This window comes from Peromyscus eremicus, chromosome 3 (assembly GCF_949786415.1).
Source record: "Peromyscus eremicus chromosome 3, PerEre_H2_v1, whole genome shotgun sequence".
NCBI classification, from domain to species: Eukaryota; Metazoa; Chordata; class Mammalia; order Rodentia; family Cricetidae; genus Peromyscus; species Peromyscus eremicus.
Window position 1 is genome coordinate 109,246,770 of NC_081418.1, and position 15,100 is coordinate 109,261,869.

At 43.6% G+C, this 15,100-nt stretch overlaps 1 protein-coding gene across 1 annotated transcript in view; it reads right to left on the reverse strand.

The window, feature by feature from the left end:
* Positions 1-15,100, reverse strand: part of Frmd4b (FERM domain containing 4B) — a 125,826-nt gene that overhangs the window by 53,471 nt on the left and 57,255 nt on the right. Inside the window, exons 5-6 of the mRNA XM_059258268.1 lie at positions 11,097-11,153; positions 10,250-10,272 (exon numbers count right to left, since the gene is read on the reverse strand). Of these exons, the coding sequence (XP_059114251.1) occupies positions 10,250-10,272; positions 11,097-11,153 (80 nt within the window). The remainder of the gene's footprint in view (positions 1-10,249; positions 10,273-11,096; positions 11,154-15,100) is intronic.

Here is a 15,100-nt window from a genome sequence, read left to right on the forward strand (position 1 = left end):
TACTTTTTTTTTTTTTTTTAAGATTTTGATATTTTTAGAGGCAGGTGGATCTTTGTGAGTTCGAGGCCAGCCTGGTCTACAGAGTGAATTCCAGGAAAGGCGCAAAAGTACACAGAGAAACCCTGTCTCGGGAAAAAAAACAACAACAACAACAAGATTTTGATATTTTTATTTTACATGTATGAGTGATTTGTCTGTCTGTGCACTACGTGCTTGCCTGGTGGCTGAGAAATGCAGAAAAGGGCTTTGGATCCCCTGGCATTGGAGTTACGGATGGTTGTAAAGTATGATGTGGGTGCTGGGAGCCAAACCTGATCCTCTGCAAGAACAGAAAAGTGTTCTTAACATCTTTCCAGCCCAGACTTGTATTTTTAACTTGCTGTAGTTTTATCAGGACATAACACAAGCATCTCGGACCTGTCATATTTTCAGGTTCTGGGTATGGAGATGTGGCTCAGTTGGAAGAATGCTTGTCTAGCATGCACGAGGTTCTGGGTTCCATTCCCAATAATGCATGAACCAGATGTGGTGGTACACACCTGCAATCTCAACACTTTGGAGACAGAGACAGGAAAATCAAAAATTCAAAGCCATTTCGGCTACAAGGTGAGTCAGGGCCTTAGCTGACTTATGTGGGACTCTGTCTCAAACAAACAAACAAACAAATAAAAATTCAGGTTCCCAGGCTCCATTCAAGACCTGCTAAATCACAAAGGCTGGCAATCTGTACCTATTGAGTGGGTTAGGAGTCGGTGTTGTAGAATAAACACAACACAAAACAGGTTATATGGGCAGTGTCAGGAAACACCTATCTGAAATGAGAGAAAAGACCAGGAGGGCTGACCCAGGCTTTTGAATGCCCACCACAGGAGGGCAATTTCAGGAAGTTCTGGGTGACCTAGCAGGGACACAGCATGATGGCATCACTCAATCTCCTAAGGCAGTCCTGGAGAACAACAGCCCATAGTCATAGGGTGGCAAAGCTTGGATCAAACCCTTGGTCTGAGGTCGTGTTGTGAACATTATCATCCCCATTTCACAGATAGGAAAACTGAAACTTAAGAGGTGAAGTAACAAACTCGCAATAAGGATGATGTAGCTGTAATTCCATGCACATGCTTTAGACACTTGCTGTCACCTCTCCCAGGGTCCTACAGGAGGGGACAGAAAACCAGGAAGGGACAGCATTGGCAAGGGGAAGACAGACCTCTTTTAGCATGAGGCTTCAGATTTCCTTATTCTGGTGGCCCTAGTTGAATTCCATCAGAATGTGTGTTTCTTGGGTGGTGACAGCCTGCTTTTAAAACTAGATTAAGCAGGATTAACTTAAACCGGACTATCTGCATGAAGGATTTCAGTACAGGTAACAAGACTTAATGTCTTACCTTCTCTCACTCGGCATTTCTTCAACCAAATCAAACCAAACTACAGACTGCATGTCTTTTAATATCAAAATATACCAAATTCAGTCAATTTTTGCTCTTTTTTTTGGGGGGGGGAGAAGGGATAGGGCCTAGAACCCACCATGTAGCTGAGGCTGGCCTTGAATTCCTGATCCTCCTGCCTCCATCTCCCAAGTGCTAGGAATACATGCATGTATAATTATGCCCAGCTCCAAATTCAGGTTTTTTTTTAAAAATGTTTTAAATATATGACAATACCAGGTCATGGCTATCTTCAATGTGATCTTAAAACAGTGTAAACTCAGCCAAGCCCAGAAGTCAGACTTCTCACAGAAGCTCATCAGACCACACAAAATATCCCTGACGCCCAGCTTTTATACTGACACATACCAAAAGTACGCACTGTAATGGTCCTAACCCCATGACCTATCTGTTTCCGGTCTGGGAACCTAGACCTGGGATAGGATGAAGACTGTAGGAAGCAAGTTCATTCGAAGTCAATCCTGTACAAGGGCAGACAACTTTCTACACAGCCAAGGGTGACCTTGAACGTTTCAACTTCTTGCCTCTACCTCCCAGGTATTGGGATTACAGGCTTATGTCACTAGATCCAGTTTATGGGGTGCTGGGGAAGAGAACCCAGAGCTTCAAGGATGCCAGGCCATCACTCTACCAACTAAGCTATATCCTTAGCCTGAAAATATAGGGCCCTTCCCTTCCCCTCACCCCAACCAGGGACAGACCCCAGGACCTTGTATGCCATAGGCTGCATTATAACACTAAGCTGTATTCCCAGATCTTAATGCCATTTTGTTTGTTTGGTTTTTGAGACCAAGATCTCCCTACATAGCCCTGGCTATCCTGGAATGTACTATGTAGACTAGGCTAGCCTTGAACTCACAGAGATCTGCCTGCCTGTGCCTTCCTAGTACTGGGGTTGAAGGCCTTGTGCCATCACAACCTGGTACCATTTCTGATTATTTATTGTAGCCATTTTTTAAAAACAATTTTTATAGATTTGAGTCAATTTCGTATCAGCTAAGATAATGCACTGCCTTCATCTTCTACCTGTATGGGCCAAAAATGTAAAGAGCACAGTTCCAATCAGCCAGGTAAGTGAACAGAACTCACTGGGTCCAGGTCCTGCCCCAGTGAGTTCTGTTCACTTACCTGGACCATAGGAAAGAGGCCCAGCCATGTTTCAAGGTTTGCCAAGGCTGGGTGGTAACTAGTAACAGGTTTGAGACCAAAGAGTTTGATCTTGGAGACTTGGAGCTCAGCCACAGGAGAGAAGAGGAACAGAGAGTTCCAAAGAGGGGAAGGTGAGGCCGGGAGGGGCTGGGAAAAGTCCAGTGACTGCACAGATGGGGTCCCTCCTCCTCTCCTAAGTTGTAGAGTTTCACTGTTCTTGGAGTTCCCTCCCAACCCCTTTTAGTCACTTCCAGGTCATACGTTAAGCCAAATCAGGTTGTAGCTATTTGCAGAGTACAAAGCAAGAAAGAATTAAGTAGACCTGTGTGCACCTCTGCTGAAGCTAGGTTCCCCTTTTATCACCATAAGAAAAACCCCTTCATGGGGCTTCAGGTGTGAGCATTTAGTCTTAGGCTGCCTCTGGTCTCCAGCTTCCTAGGATCTCTCATCTCTGCCTCCACAGAACAATTAAAAAAGAAAAATCCAATCATCCTCTCTAAAGGATTCCAACCCTGGGCATTTCGTTCCTCAAGGAATGCTCACCATTGTGTTTATGTGAACTTATTTTGTCTTCATACCAACCCAAGGTATAGGTGGTATTTCTAATTTGCTGATAAGTAAACTGAGGCTTGAGGTGCATTCCTGTCACCCCCTGTTCCACCAGCACAGACTCAAAAGCAACTAAGGGATACCTTGAAAAAAGACCAAACGACCAACCTGCCAGCCTTACACCTGTTATTTGCATCAATAAGGTTTGGGATTTAGAACTGGGTTTAGGGCTAGGGATGAGGCTCAGTTGGTAGAGTGCTCGCCTAGTGTCTTAGTTAGGGTTTTTACTGCTGTGAGGAGACACCATGACAACTCTTATAGAGGAAAACATTTAATTGGGGCTGGCTTACAGTTAAAAACTTAGTCTGTTATCATCATGACGGGAAGTGTCACGTCATGAAGACAGACATGGTGCTGAACCTGCCAGCCTTACACCTTTTAAAGTAAATTAACCTTTGTAAGCCCAAGTTTCCAAATTATTATTATCATCATTATTATTAGAGACAAAAATCTCACTTTGCTGCCCTGGCTAGCCCAGAATTCACGATGTAGATCAGGCTGGCTTTGAACTCATAGCAATCCTCCTATCTCTGCCTCTTGAGTACTGGGGTTAAGGCATGTGTCACCATGCCCCAGCTTCCAAATTTACTTTAAAAGGAGGGATGGTGACATGTTCATGCTGTTCTGGAGAATATTGTAATAGATGTTAGGATGGCACCAGCTTGTGCTCAGTAAATGTTTGCCTTCCTTTCCTGTCACAGTGCTCCAAATAAGACCCTAGCAAACACTTTATTCTATCTTCACCTTCGGAGCAGGCTGGTAGGTGAACCATTATCATTATGCTTAGTCTTAGATTACATTCATGTATTTATTTTGTGTCTTTGGGGGGTGTGGGCACACCTGCCACGGCAAGGGTGCGGAGGTCAGAAGACAACTTGCAGGAGTCAGTTCTCTCCTTCCACTACTTGGACCCCAGGGATTAAACTCGGGTTATCACTTTGATGGCAAGTACCTTTACCGTTGTGTTATTGGCCTGGGAATTATTATTGTCATTGAGGAGAATGCTCAGTAAACAATCGAGTTAGAGTTGCCAGAATAGATACTTTGGATATTATTTGTTAGTTTAATGACATTCCAGTTGAACTTGGCCTTCTAGGTTTCTGTCTGCTAAATCTGGTAACCCTAAGGGTCTGTAATAAACTACAGGGGGGAAGGAAATGACAAATGACCTGCCACCTCTGTGCTGGAAGCAGTTTGAGAATTGGTGGGAGATGACCTGGACATTCCTCTTTCAACATCACAGTCACATACGTTTGCTGGTGTCACATTCTTCCTCTCTCAAACCTCTATCAAAGACTCATCCTGACGAAGGATATCTGCTAGTGTTCTAGAAAGCTCTGTCGGTCAGCTAGAACTCCGTTGTCATTGCCTTTCCTTCTGTGGCCAAACTTGAAAGGTTGCAGGCTTGACTAGGGTCAACTCTCAACTTTTTTTTTTTTTTTAAGTCTAAAGAATTTCGATTAAGAATGAAAATGTGATGAGAGATTTTCCCAACCATTATCCAGCTTGCTGAGGACGCTTGTCATGTCTGCTTTGAACTGTCAACTCTTAATAGCTGGCAGGAAAAATAAAATCTATAAGAACTGTTTAGGCTGAAAAGCAGGTTAACACAAAAGTCTGTAAATATTTTGAATAAAAATATTTTAGCTCTCGCCATATTGATAGGAGCAGGAGGAACCACAGTCAACAGGGGCTCTGGGGAGCTACTTATTTAATAGTTATGAAATTTCAATGTGTGTAATGAGGAAGTCTCAGAGATTGGCTGCACATGGAGAATGCGGTTAACAGGGCTGACCCATATTCTTAAAATCCAGAGCTAGGAAACCAGAGGCAGGAGAATAAGAGTTTACACAAGTGCTCGTTTCTCCCAAAGAACGGAAAGTCGGAATCTGGAACCTTCTGCGAGAGAAATGGAGATTACGGACAATCAACCTGAGGCCTGGGAGCCTTGTCACTTCCTCCTGCCTCGGGTGACTCGGCCCATCCAGATCGCACCATCGACAGGTGGATTAGCTGTGGTAGCCACATCGGTGCAGCTGGCAGCACTGGGTTATGTTACAGCTCCTGCTATGACTCTGTGTTTCCAGAACCACACCAAAAGACATGCAGACATGTATCAGCAGGAATGCAAGATGCCTTCCCTACCATGTCACCCTTAGCTCCAGGGATGGCTTGCCTCTGAGGATATACGCAGTTCCTGTCCACCACTCTCTACTGGTAAGGAAGATTGACTGGTCAATGTCTGTGACAGCTACTGTCAACACCATACTGAGCTTCACTCCAGGCTCACATAGTTGTCGTGAGTGCCCTGGCCTGGTCCACTCTCCTGGAGAGAAAGTCTCAATAGGTCAAGAGAACAGGATTGACCTACTCAGGCTTCTGTTGTCTTTGCATCTCATCCTTCAGATGTTTAAGGTATTTTGAGGTACAGAATGTATAAACTATAAAACGCAAAGTCCCTGATGCCCCACAGGACTGTGGCTAGTGATATGAAGCCCACAGCATGTTGTTCAGACATTAAACACTGCTGGTGTGGCCCTTCTTGGAGAACTCAGTATATATGAGTAGACTGAAAACTTGGAGAAAATACGGGAAACTTGGTTTAACTTTTGGTTTTTTGAGCCAGGGCCTCATGTAGCCCATGCTGGCCTCAAATTAACCATGTAGTCCAGGATGATCTTGACCTTCTGACCCTCCTGCTTCTACCTCCCAAGAATGCACTAACAGGCCAGTTTTATTCAGTTCTGGGGATGGAACACAGGGCTTCCTGCATGTTACCAAAGGGTGACATCTCCATCCAGCCCCTGTGTTTAACTTTAAGCAAACATCATGAAGAAACACACTCCTCTCTGTCTGTGGGTATGCTGAATTTCTTTCCATACACCATCAGTTCTTATGTTAAAAAGTTTGAGATGGAAGATTTTATTTTACACATATGGGTGTTTTGCCTGCATGGATGTCTGTATGCCACATGACTCCAATACCCATGGAAGCCAGAGAGGGTGTTAGATCACCTGGGACCTGAGTTACAAACTGTTGTTAGCGGCCATGTGGGTGCTGAGAATTGCACCCAGGTCCTCTGGAAGAGCAGCAAGTGCTTGTAACCACTGAGCCATCTCTCCAGCCGCCATGAGATCTTATTGCTTCATTAAAGCCCTGTCCTAGATAAGACAGATGTGTTCAATTCTGTCAGTTTCAGTGTCAATTTACATCTTAACTATGCTAGTAAGTTTGTGTTTTCTTTGAGATTCAAGGAAACCTGCAACACAGTTGACTTGTCCAGGACTCCAAAGCTTGGTGGCCTTACCTGTGAAGTGGGACAGCAATAATGCCATTTTCACAGGGTTGCAAGGAGGGTGGAGGTAATAATACAGCAGCCGCAGCAGGCTGCTGTTACATATTCAATATTAAGATAAACGGAGTTTCAGACAGGGCAGCTACTATATCCATCAAGGGATGTGGAACCAAATGGTTAAATTCCAAAGCTCTGGAGCATCACTAATACCCCTTGGCTCACTCAGGCCCTCAGAACAGCTCCTGACCTCTGCGAGCTGTCTGGTTGCTGTTGCTTTCTTAAACTGACATAAAGAGCCTGTGCGTGGTCACTGTTGTTTACCTCCGAAACCTGAGTTTCCCGCTGCATACAAACACCCTAACCTGGCGTGCCAACCACTTCTCCACACCACGCACCTCTGCTGCTTGCTCTTCTTCCTCCTTCTAGTCCCCATGTTATTTTGCCCCCAAACAGGCTTTGCTCAAACTCTTCTTCCAGAACGCCTTTAAAAATAACACACACCACCCTTCTTATTTCGCTTCCTGCCAGGGATCCTTTAGAGTAAGTACTTAAGTTAACCTGATCGCAAACAGGAGGAAACCCTGCTCTCAGAGCGTGCATTAGCAGTGGGGTGCTGGCCTCCATTGGCTAACGGCTCTGAACTTCTAAGTCAGTCCTTACACTGTAAAGATAGCAAGCGCTTTGGTAACACAACACAGGCAAACAGAGGCAGAATTCCTGCAAGCTGACCCAGCCAGGCTTTATCTCTGAGCTGCCAGCCACAAGTGAGTTCCTAAAGGCAAAGGGGTTTTGTTTGGCTCTGTTTTTAAGAGCCTGAAAGCCTAGCCATTACCGAGTAACTAAGTGGTGGGACGCTTCGGTTTGTAAGTGGAGAGTGAGTGACTTCAATTTTCACCTCACTGCAGGGGTCAGAACAAGGGTATGCTTAACACCTACCTTCAAATGGGGAGGGAATATTCCCAGTTTATGGTGGTGTTATAAAAATGACTGTTTCCCATGGGAAAGGAACTCCTCTGGATGCCTGAGAGCTATTAACCAAGGGGGGAAATGGTTCAAGCATGAATGCCACCAAGCTTGATGACAACATGTGAGCTGTGACATCCCCCTATAAAAACATGAATGTAAAATAAATAAATAAATAAGTAAAGTTTGTAGTCTTAAAAAAACACAAATAATTTCAGACATACACAGATGTCCGTCCGTCCCCCCACCCCCACCCCCGCCCCTGGCATTGTTTACAGCAGCTAAAATCTAAGCGACAACTCACAGGTGTATCAGGGGAATGGTACATATGTCCATCAGTTTGATGGACGACTAGGCAGATATGATGGCCATGCCTGCAATCCCAGCAATGGAGAAGGGGAGACAGGAGGATCAGAAGGTCAAGGTCATCTATGGCTATACAGTGAGTTTCAGGCAAGCTTAGGCCACACGAGACGCTCGCTGTCTAACAACAGAAACAGGACCAGCAAGCAACAGCTAAATTCTGATGGTATATTAAAGCAATGACTACAGGAACAGCCCTAGGCATCTCGCAAGTAGGAATTCAATCCTCCCACCAACCTACGGCCTATTTACGACAATTAGAAGTCCCATTTTACACACCAGGAAACTAAGACTCAGAGAGGTAAGTAATTTTTTTCTAGATTACACAGGCAGTCCATGGCAGAGTCCATTTGCCTCTATAGTCTTTGCTCTAACCATGATGACATCCGCTGGTTGTACTTTATTTTGGCTGATTTTTCTACATGATTAGTTCTATAAAAATGTTCGGCAGAAGACCACACACTGCCCACCAGGAGGAGATTAGACAGGGCTGGGTGGTAATGGATTCTGGTCCACCGTCACCTTCAGCGACAGCTGCTCGGGCTTCTTAGTCTTCCACCCTTGCTCTCAATAATTAATGTCTTTGTCATTCATAGTTCTTCCACACCACTAACTTCCTCCAGACCCCAACTCACAGATGAGGAAACGCAGCCTCATTTGGGGTGACACTGACTTTGTGCAAGCCTCAGTTCCCTGTTCTCTCTACTGTTCGGCAGAGGCGGATAATTTCACGACAGTGTGTGACCTATCTTCAGCCTAGGGCTCCTCAAGGAAACTGCTGGAAACCAGCTGGACATAAGGAAGGACTGGATAAGACTTGGTTGGAGCAAAGTCAGCTAGAGCAACTGTGCCATCCGAAGCTGAACTATCCACATCCCTCCGGGTGAGTCCCTGGCAGCCTTCTTCTCTGTCAGGTCCTGGGCTCTCACCAAGGAAAGTTGGTGAGACAAATCTTTCCCTTTTTGTCCCTGAACACGTTGTTACAACTTTCACGGACCCACCTTTATTCCACAACTCTTCTCAGAAGTAGTCATGACACCACACAGAATTTTGACGCCGAGTAAAGGGACAGTAACCACTGTAACATTTGAGGTGTAGTCAGAGCTGACGACTGTAGACATTGCCCCAGCGACCTTCCCAAATTTCATTCACAGCAGTTCTATAGGCTAGGCTGCCCTTGACTCCTGAGAAAACTGAGGCTTAGGGTGTCTGACACCTGCTCAGATCCCACAGAGTCAGGAGTGGGGAAGGGAGAGTAGGCGATCCACATGACAGAGCCTAAGCCATCATAAACTGACTTCATAACTGCCCTATACAACCACAGACTTTATGGATACACAAAGTCATATACATGTATGAGTGTATGTACATATGAAAGTAGGAGAGATTGAGAAGATTAATGGGATTAGAAATAGGGGCATAAAGACAAGATGAGGGAGATTTAGTGCTGTGAAATGCTGTGGAATCAGTCCCCATGTATAATGAATATACAACAATACACATAAACATACATATACACATACACACACACACACATCAAATGCTCTCAATGAGAGGGAGTGGTGAGTAACTGAATGATGGGGTGTTAAGTGGAAACCCCTACTCTATCACTCAGGAGAGTGGATTATTCCTCAAGGACAGGAAGCTGTCAAGCTTGGAAGGCATTATTTTATCAGTCCATTACTGAGCATGTTATTCAAAGTCTTGGCTGGGAATGAGTACCAGGCGATCTGTAAATAATCTCTGGGTGAAGTTTACAGAAGTGGAATGCTAGCGTGGCAGAGACCAGACTTTCAGTGGGTCATTGACCTGGGCACTGCTTCCCATCAGAGGCTCCCCTCCAGCTTTGACAATGTCTGATTTTCTACCTAGGACCGCTGCACCGGTGAGAGTGAATTCACACAAACAATCTTTGCTGATGTGGCCAGCGAGGAACTTAGCCCCAGTGTCTGTGTGGCAACAATACAGCAGCTAGGTCAAGTGTATGAAGGGTGAGGCCCCTTCAGGGCAGCTGCAAAAGAAAGCCCCTATTAATCCCTTAACTAAGCAGCTGATGGATTTAATCTGTGTCTGCATACGTTAGAACCCCTTACACACAGCATCATTATATACTTTTAAAAAAAGCACAATTTAACAAAGCTTTTCGTGGATTTCTTCATCTCAATAACTGATGTGGTACACTACTAGAACTTTGGAGGGCTTCTGATTATAATTCTCTGTCACTTTGCCCTTAAAAATTGTGAGAAAGTTTCATTCTTCCAGTCATTCACAAAAGAATAGGTCTCTATGTGAAGGAAGAGGAGATCTGAGGCTCCAGCCTCCGATCCCCTCTCTTTTCATTTTGCATCCATTATTATTTAAAATAACTCATTTCACAACTGGGGAACCTCGTTCTACATAGTAAGATCAGAAAAGGAATCATTACCTGGTATAATCTCCCTTGCTCTCCTGAAATAAAAATAAAGACATGATCAATATGTATTTATGCTAAGCTCAATGAATGATTTATTCTTGGTTATTTTCCCTCTCACAAAACCCAGAGCTTCTTGTTAAGAAAGGTACTTAAGGAGCACTACCCACATGGTCACTATTGATAAGAAAATACGAGTATACATGAGATGTGTCTTAACATTAACAGAAGTGACTTATATGTATATTATATATATAATATATATATATTCTTCATATGTATATATGAAGCACAGATAATCATTTCTCTATTGCATTTCTAAGACCACAGGATAAATACTCTTGCACTGCAGTGCCGGATTTTTTAGATGGGATGCACTTTTTAGACTATGACCCAGGTAAGTCAACACACATTATTTGCTTTCTTTTTACTTTTTAAACAAGTACAGGAACTGACTTTGTTTTTCAGCTGCCAGCGCCTTTAAGAATTAAAGGGTTCTTTACACAACCTCAGGAAAACGTGTACAAAAGTTGCTAAATTTAAATGAAAATTACAGCTGTTCTAACAACTGTTGCCTCCCAAGTTCAAGTAACTGGGAGTCCTTTTTCCAGGAATACGGGCTTAAATCTTTCCTTGGTGCGGTCTAAACTTCTTCATGTCTTTGAGAAACATTATCACATGCTAGTTCATGCAAATGATCTGAAAACAGAATTCAGCAGGTCACAGCTTTCACTGATAAACCGTTTAGTGGTTTGAAAAATCCATCGGGTTCTGGCCTGGCAAGAGTTTCAGAGTTGCAGGCAGTTAAGCTAGACACCAAGAAACAAAAGGGAGCTGGTTAGAATGGTGAGTGAATTCTTACCTGCAACACCAGGGCTGCCAACTTGAAGATGGTTTCACTGTCTACTTCAATTTGCCCCTGTGGGTGGAAGAGGAGACCATCACTGAACACATGCCTACCCTGGGCTGGAGCAAATGGCCGTGGAGCTGAAGAAGCTGTCACAGCTTGGCACCTCCAGTTTACGATCAAATGCAGAGCATACCATTGTGAGAGAGGGGGGTGAACAGAGAGACCTCAGGAGGGCTGGGAGGAGTGTGTGTGTGTGTGTGTGTGTTCACTGGGTAGGAAATTTTACTTAGAAAATACAAATAACTTGCAGGCTAAAAATTTAGACAATTTTAAGTGGAAATATTTGAATATTTTTTATCTCTGCAAATTCATTTTTTAAGCTTTGCAGATTTTTCTGTATTATTATTATTATTTTTTTTTTGGTGTTTTTTCCTGAGATAATTTCCCCTCTCCAAGTCACAGCATGGTTACTGCAGCATACACATGATGCAAGCATTATTAAGGCATAATTTCACTTGGTTGTCAGTAACATACTATTGAGTTAATATTTGTTCCATCCTTGCTAGAATGAGAAGTCTTAAACACCAGTAACAGTAAATTGGAAGACATCTGCAATTCTGTTGCTCTGAAAGTTTGATGAACTCAAATTCATCACTTTTCCATTCTTTTATTTCTTCGTTCTTCAAGATCCCAGGGAAAACTGGGGTTCTGGGGCTTGATTAACAAGAGTGTTTTTGTTAGGAGTCATGTTTAAGCGTGGGTGAACAAATATTCCCTGCACCTTCACATCTTTAAATGTGTGGTGTGTGTAAATGGCAGTACTGTACCATGTAGTCTTACAACAGTAAGCTGGAATAGAGGAACTTCAAATTTAAAGTTGCGGGGGGTGGTATATGAGCTTGTAAGGATTAGCATGTACAGAAATAATGCACCCAAGGCCTTCCCTGTTAAGTACAGAGTCCTCAGCACTTGAAAGTGCAATGTTTAAAGGCCTAGGAACTGTCTGTTGCTCTTTCTTCCTCCCTTTTATCTGTTGAACCTGAACTGTAGCAATTGTTACTTATTCAGACCCATCGCTGGGAGTCACTAAACGTGTTAGGTCATTGTACAATAGGAGGTTTACAGGGGCACTACCCTTGGTGAGGGTTTCTGGAAAGATTAAGGTTGTCTCTTAGCATTAACTTGCTTAGAATTCTCAAACAGAAAACAAACTAATAATAATTCTTATAGAAGCCATAGAACGAATCGACAAGGGAAAGCAGAACCTGTGAGATGGATCAGGAAGTAGGGAAGCAGGCCTGCTGATCTGAGATCCAGCCCTGAGACTCAGGAAGGTAAGGAGAGAACCAGCTCCCTACGGTTGTTCTGACACAACCCCGCCCCCCATTAAAACATGAAAGACAAAAACAAAGAAGAGAAAAAGGAAAAACCCCAAGGTGTTACACTAGCAGTGATAATTATCGGTTTCCTTATATTAGAACATGAAAACAACTTCATTCCCCCATCAACACCCAGTTGGGTCCTCCCTTCTCAAACCTAAGGCAGAAGATCTGCTTCAAAGGCTTGTTTCAAGAGCTCCCAGACCCCAAGCCTTGGAATTCAAAGCTCCCCTACAATCTCTAGGAACTGATTATAAAATCAAAGAGAAGCCAGCCTGAGCTCAGGAATCAATGGCTCTCTGTGTTCCCAGCAAGACACTGGCCTTCTAATGGGAGAGATGATGAGTGGTTAATCCGCCAGATGAGGTGGGTGTTGATTAGATTACATTCTAGGAAGGTCAAATTCCTTAAATTCAAACCCAAAGAAACTCCTGGAGAAGGAGCAGAGGACAACAGCAAATGCTCGAGCTTGAAAATGGGCCGGAACTCAACAGTTGAGGGATGAGAAAAGGTGTACTATTTGGAGTATTACAAAAGCCAAGGATGAATAAAAGAAGTTGAAAAGTCCTACCAACTCCCTGGATTCCCACGGACTCCGTTTGCCTCATCAAAACCTTAGATGAGTCATCTGAAAACCATTCCAGACACCACCTTTTTGATTTAGCAAATGGAAGTTCAGCAGACAGATAAAAAAGGATAGATACCTAAAGCAGATATCCCTGGGGGAGCTGCCAAGTAATTCCCTACCTCAGAAGGGTCATTAAATATTAAAAATGCTGAAAGGAGGAACTGAAGCATGGAGAGACAGTACCAGGCTCAGATGGCACCATGTGCAGGCTGCAAACACCAGCTCACCCTTGGCCTTTCTTAGCTAAAGGAGCCCAAATCCAGTTTCAGAGGGGAAGGGGAAGAGGAAGGACAGGTGAAGAAATGTCTCCAACACACAGTTTGGCAAGAGCCCCACTTTGTTTTATAATTCTTGTTTTCCACTTCACCTTACATATAACCTATACATATACCTGTTCTAGATACCCGAGGCAAACCATTATGAACCCTATTACTGATCACTGTCACTTGACTAATTCATGGAGTTCATTAAACAATGCATCCATCAAGAACAGCCCATTCGTCCAGTTCTCAGCACTTCCATTTGGCAAAAGTCAATTAAGACTGAAGTATCCACATGCCTGGATTATCAACACTGTTTAAAAACTGTAGACTGCCCAGGGCAGAAGAGTTCTTTTATCTCTAACCATGGCAACAGAGGTAATCGGATACAGGGCAAGCTAACACTTGAGAGGAGCTCCTTACAGAGAAAGGTGAGGACATCCTTCAGTGGGTTTCCATGACTGCCAGCAACAAACAGAGCCAGAGACAGGAGCCAGATGATGGGGCTGAACACCCAAAGGTAAGCTGAGACAGCAGCCTGGTGCTTCGGAGCTGTGTTAGCAGTTCAACCACCAGGTCACTGTCCACCTTGCACCTCTCACCATGCTAATGAGGTGAATTCTAGGTCCCCAATTAAGGGGACTAAAGAAAAGAATAAGTCCTAGAACCAGAGAAGGAACTGAGTGAAACAGGACCCAATGGGTTCAGTCAGCCCTGAAGATCGGGGAGATGTACTGTAGCATCCAATCTCCTCGTAGGTTGTGGCTCCAGACATCCTGTCCTGTGTTCTTCCCATTCTATTACAGCTAACCCATGATTTCATTACCAAATCTCTAGCAATCTTCCAAAGGCATGATTTGGGTAAAAAGTGGGCTCAGGCAAGACCGTGGAAAACGACTCAGAATGTCATCTCCATTGACAATGAAACTATATGTTATCAGCAAGCACACTTTCTATAGTAGAACAGGAAGTCATTTCTGAGGACTCATTCTGTTCATCCTAGATGGATGTTGGATTTCATGGGAACATATTCTACACTACAACAGTCTGCTGTATTCTGACAAACTGTGGGGTGAGGTCAGTATGCTTCCCAATCTTTTGCTAATTATCTATTTTAAGAATAAGTTTACATTTTTAAAAAAGTTGTAAAAATCAACAAAAAATGTACAAGAGGCTGAGGCTGCAGCTCAGTGGTAGAGCATTTGTCTATCATGCATGAGGCCTGGGTTTTGACCTTAGTGCTGCCAAGTAAATAAGAAAACAAATACCAAAATGAGAGAGAAAATTACTGTTTCAAACTATTACAATACTAATAGATTTGGAAACTAATATACTTTGTTGTTATTGATCTTGTATTTATGGTTCTGGGCATGAAACTTGAGTCTTATGCACACTACGTAAGTGCTCTACCACTGAGCTACATAATAATCTCAATTAATGAAATGAAGGTTCAATTGGAAACAGGATAGGATAAGTACATGCTCACAGGGATGATGTGAATATTATCTCTTCATACATCACTCATCAAGTACAAAGGGGAATATGGAGAGAACCAGATAGATGTTATCTCGACCCGGTGACAAGGATGCCGACATCAGAAGAGAAAAATAGCATGCGCCTTCTGATCCTGTGTACTTAGGATAGGGACACACACACACACACACACACACACACACACACACACACACACACTAGTATGCTGTGCCAGTAAGTGTAGGTATCTTACAACTGCAACCCAAGGGTTAGGAG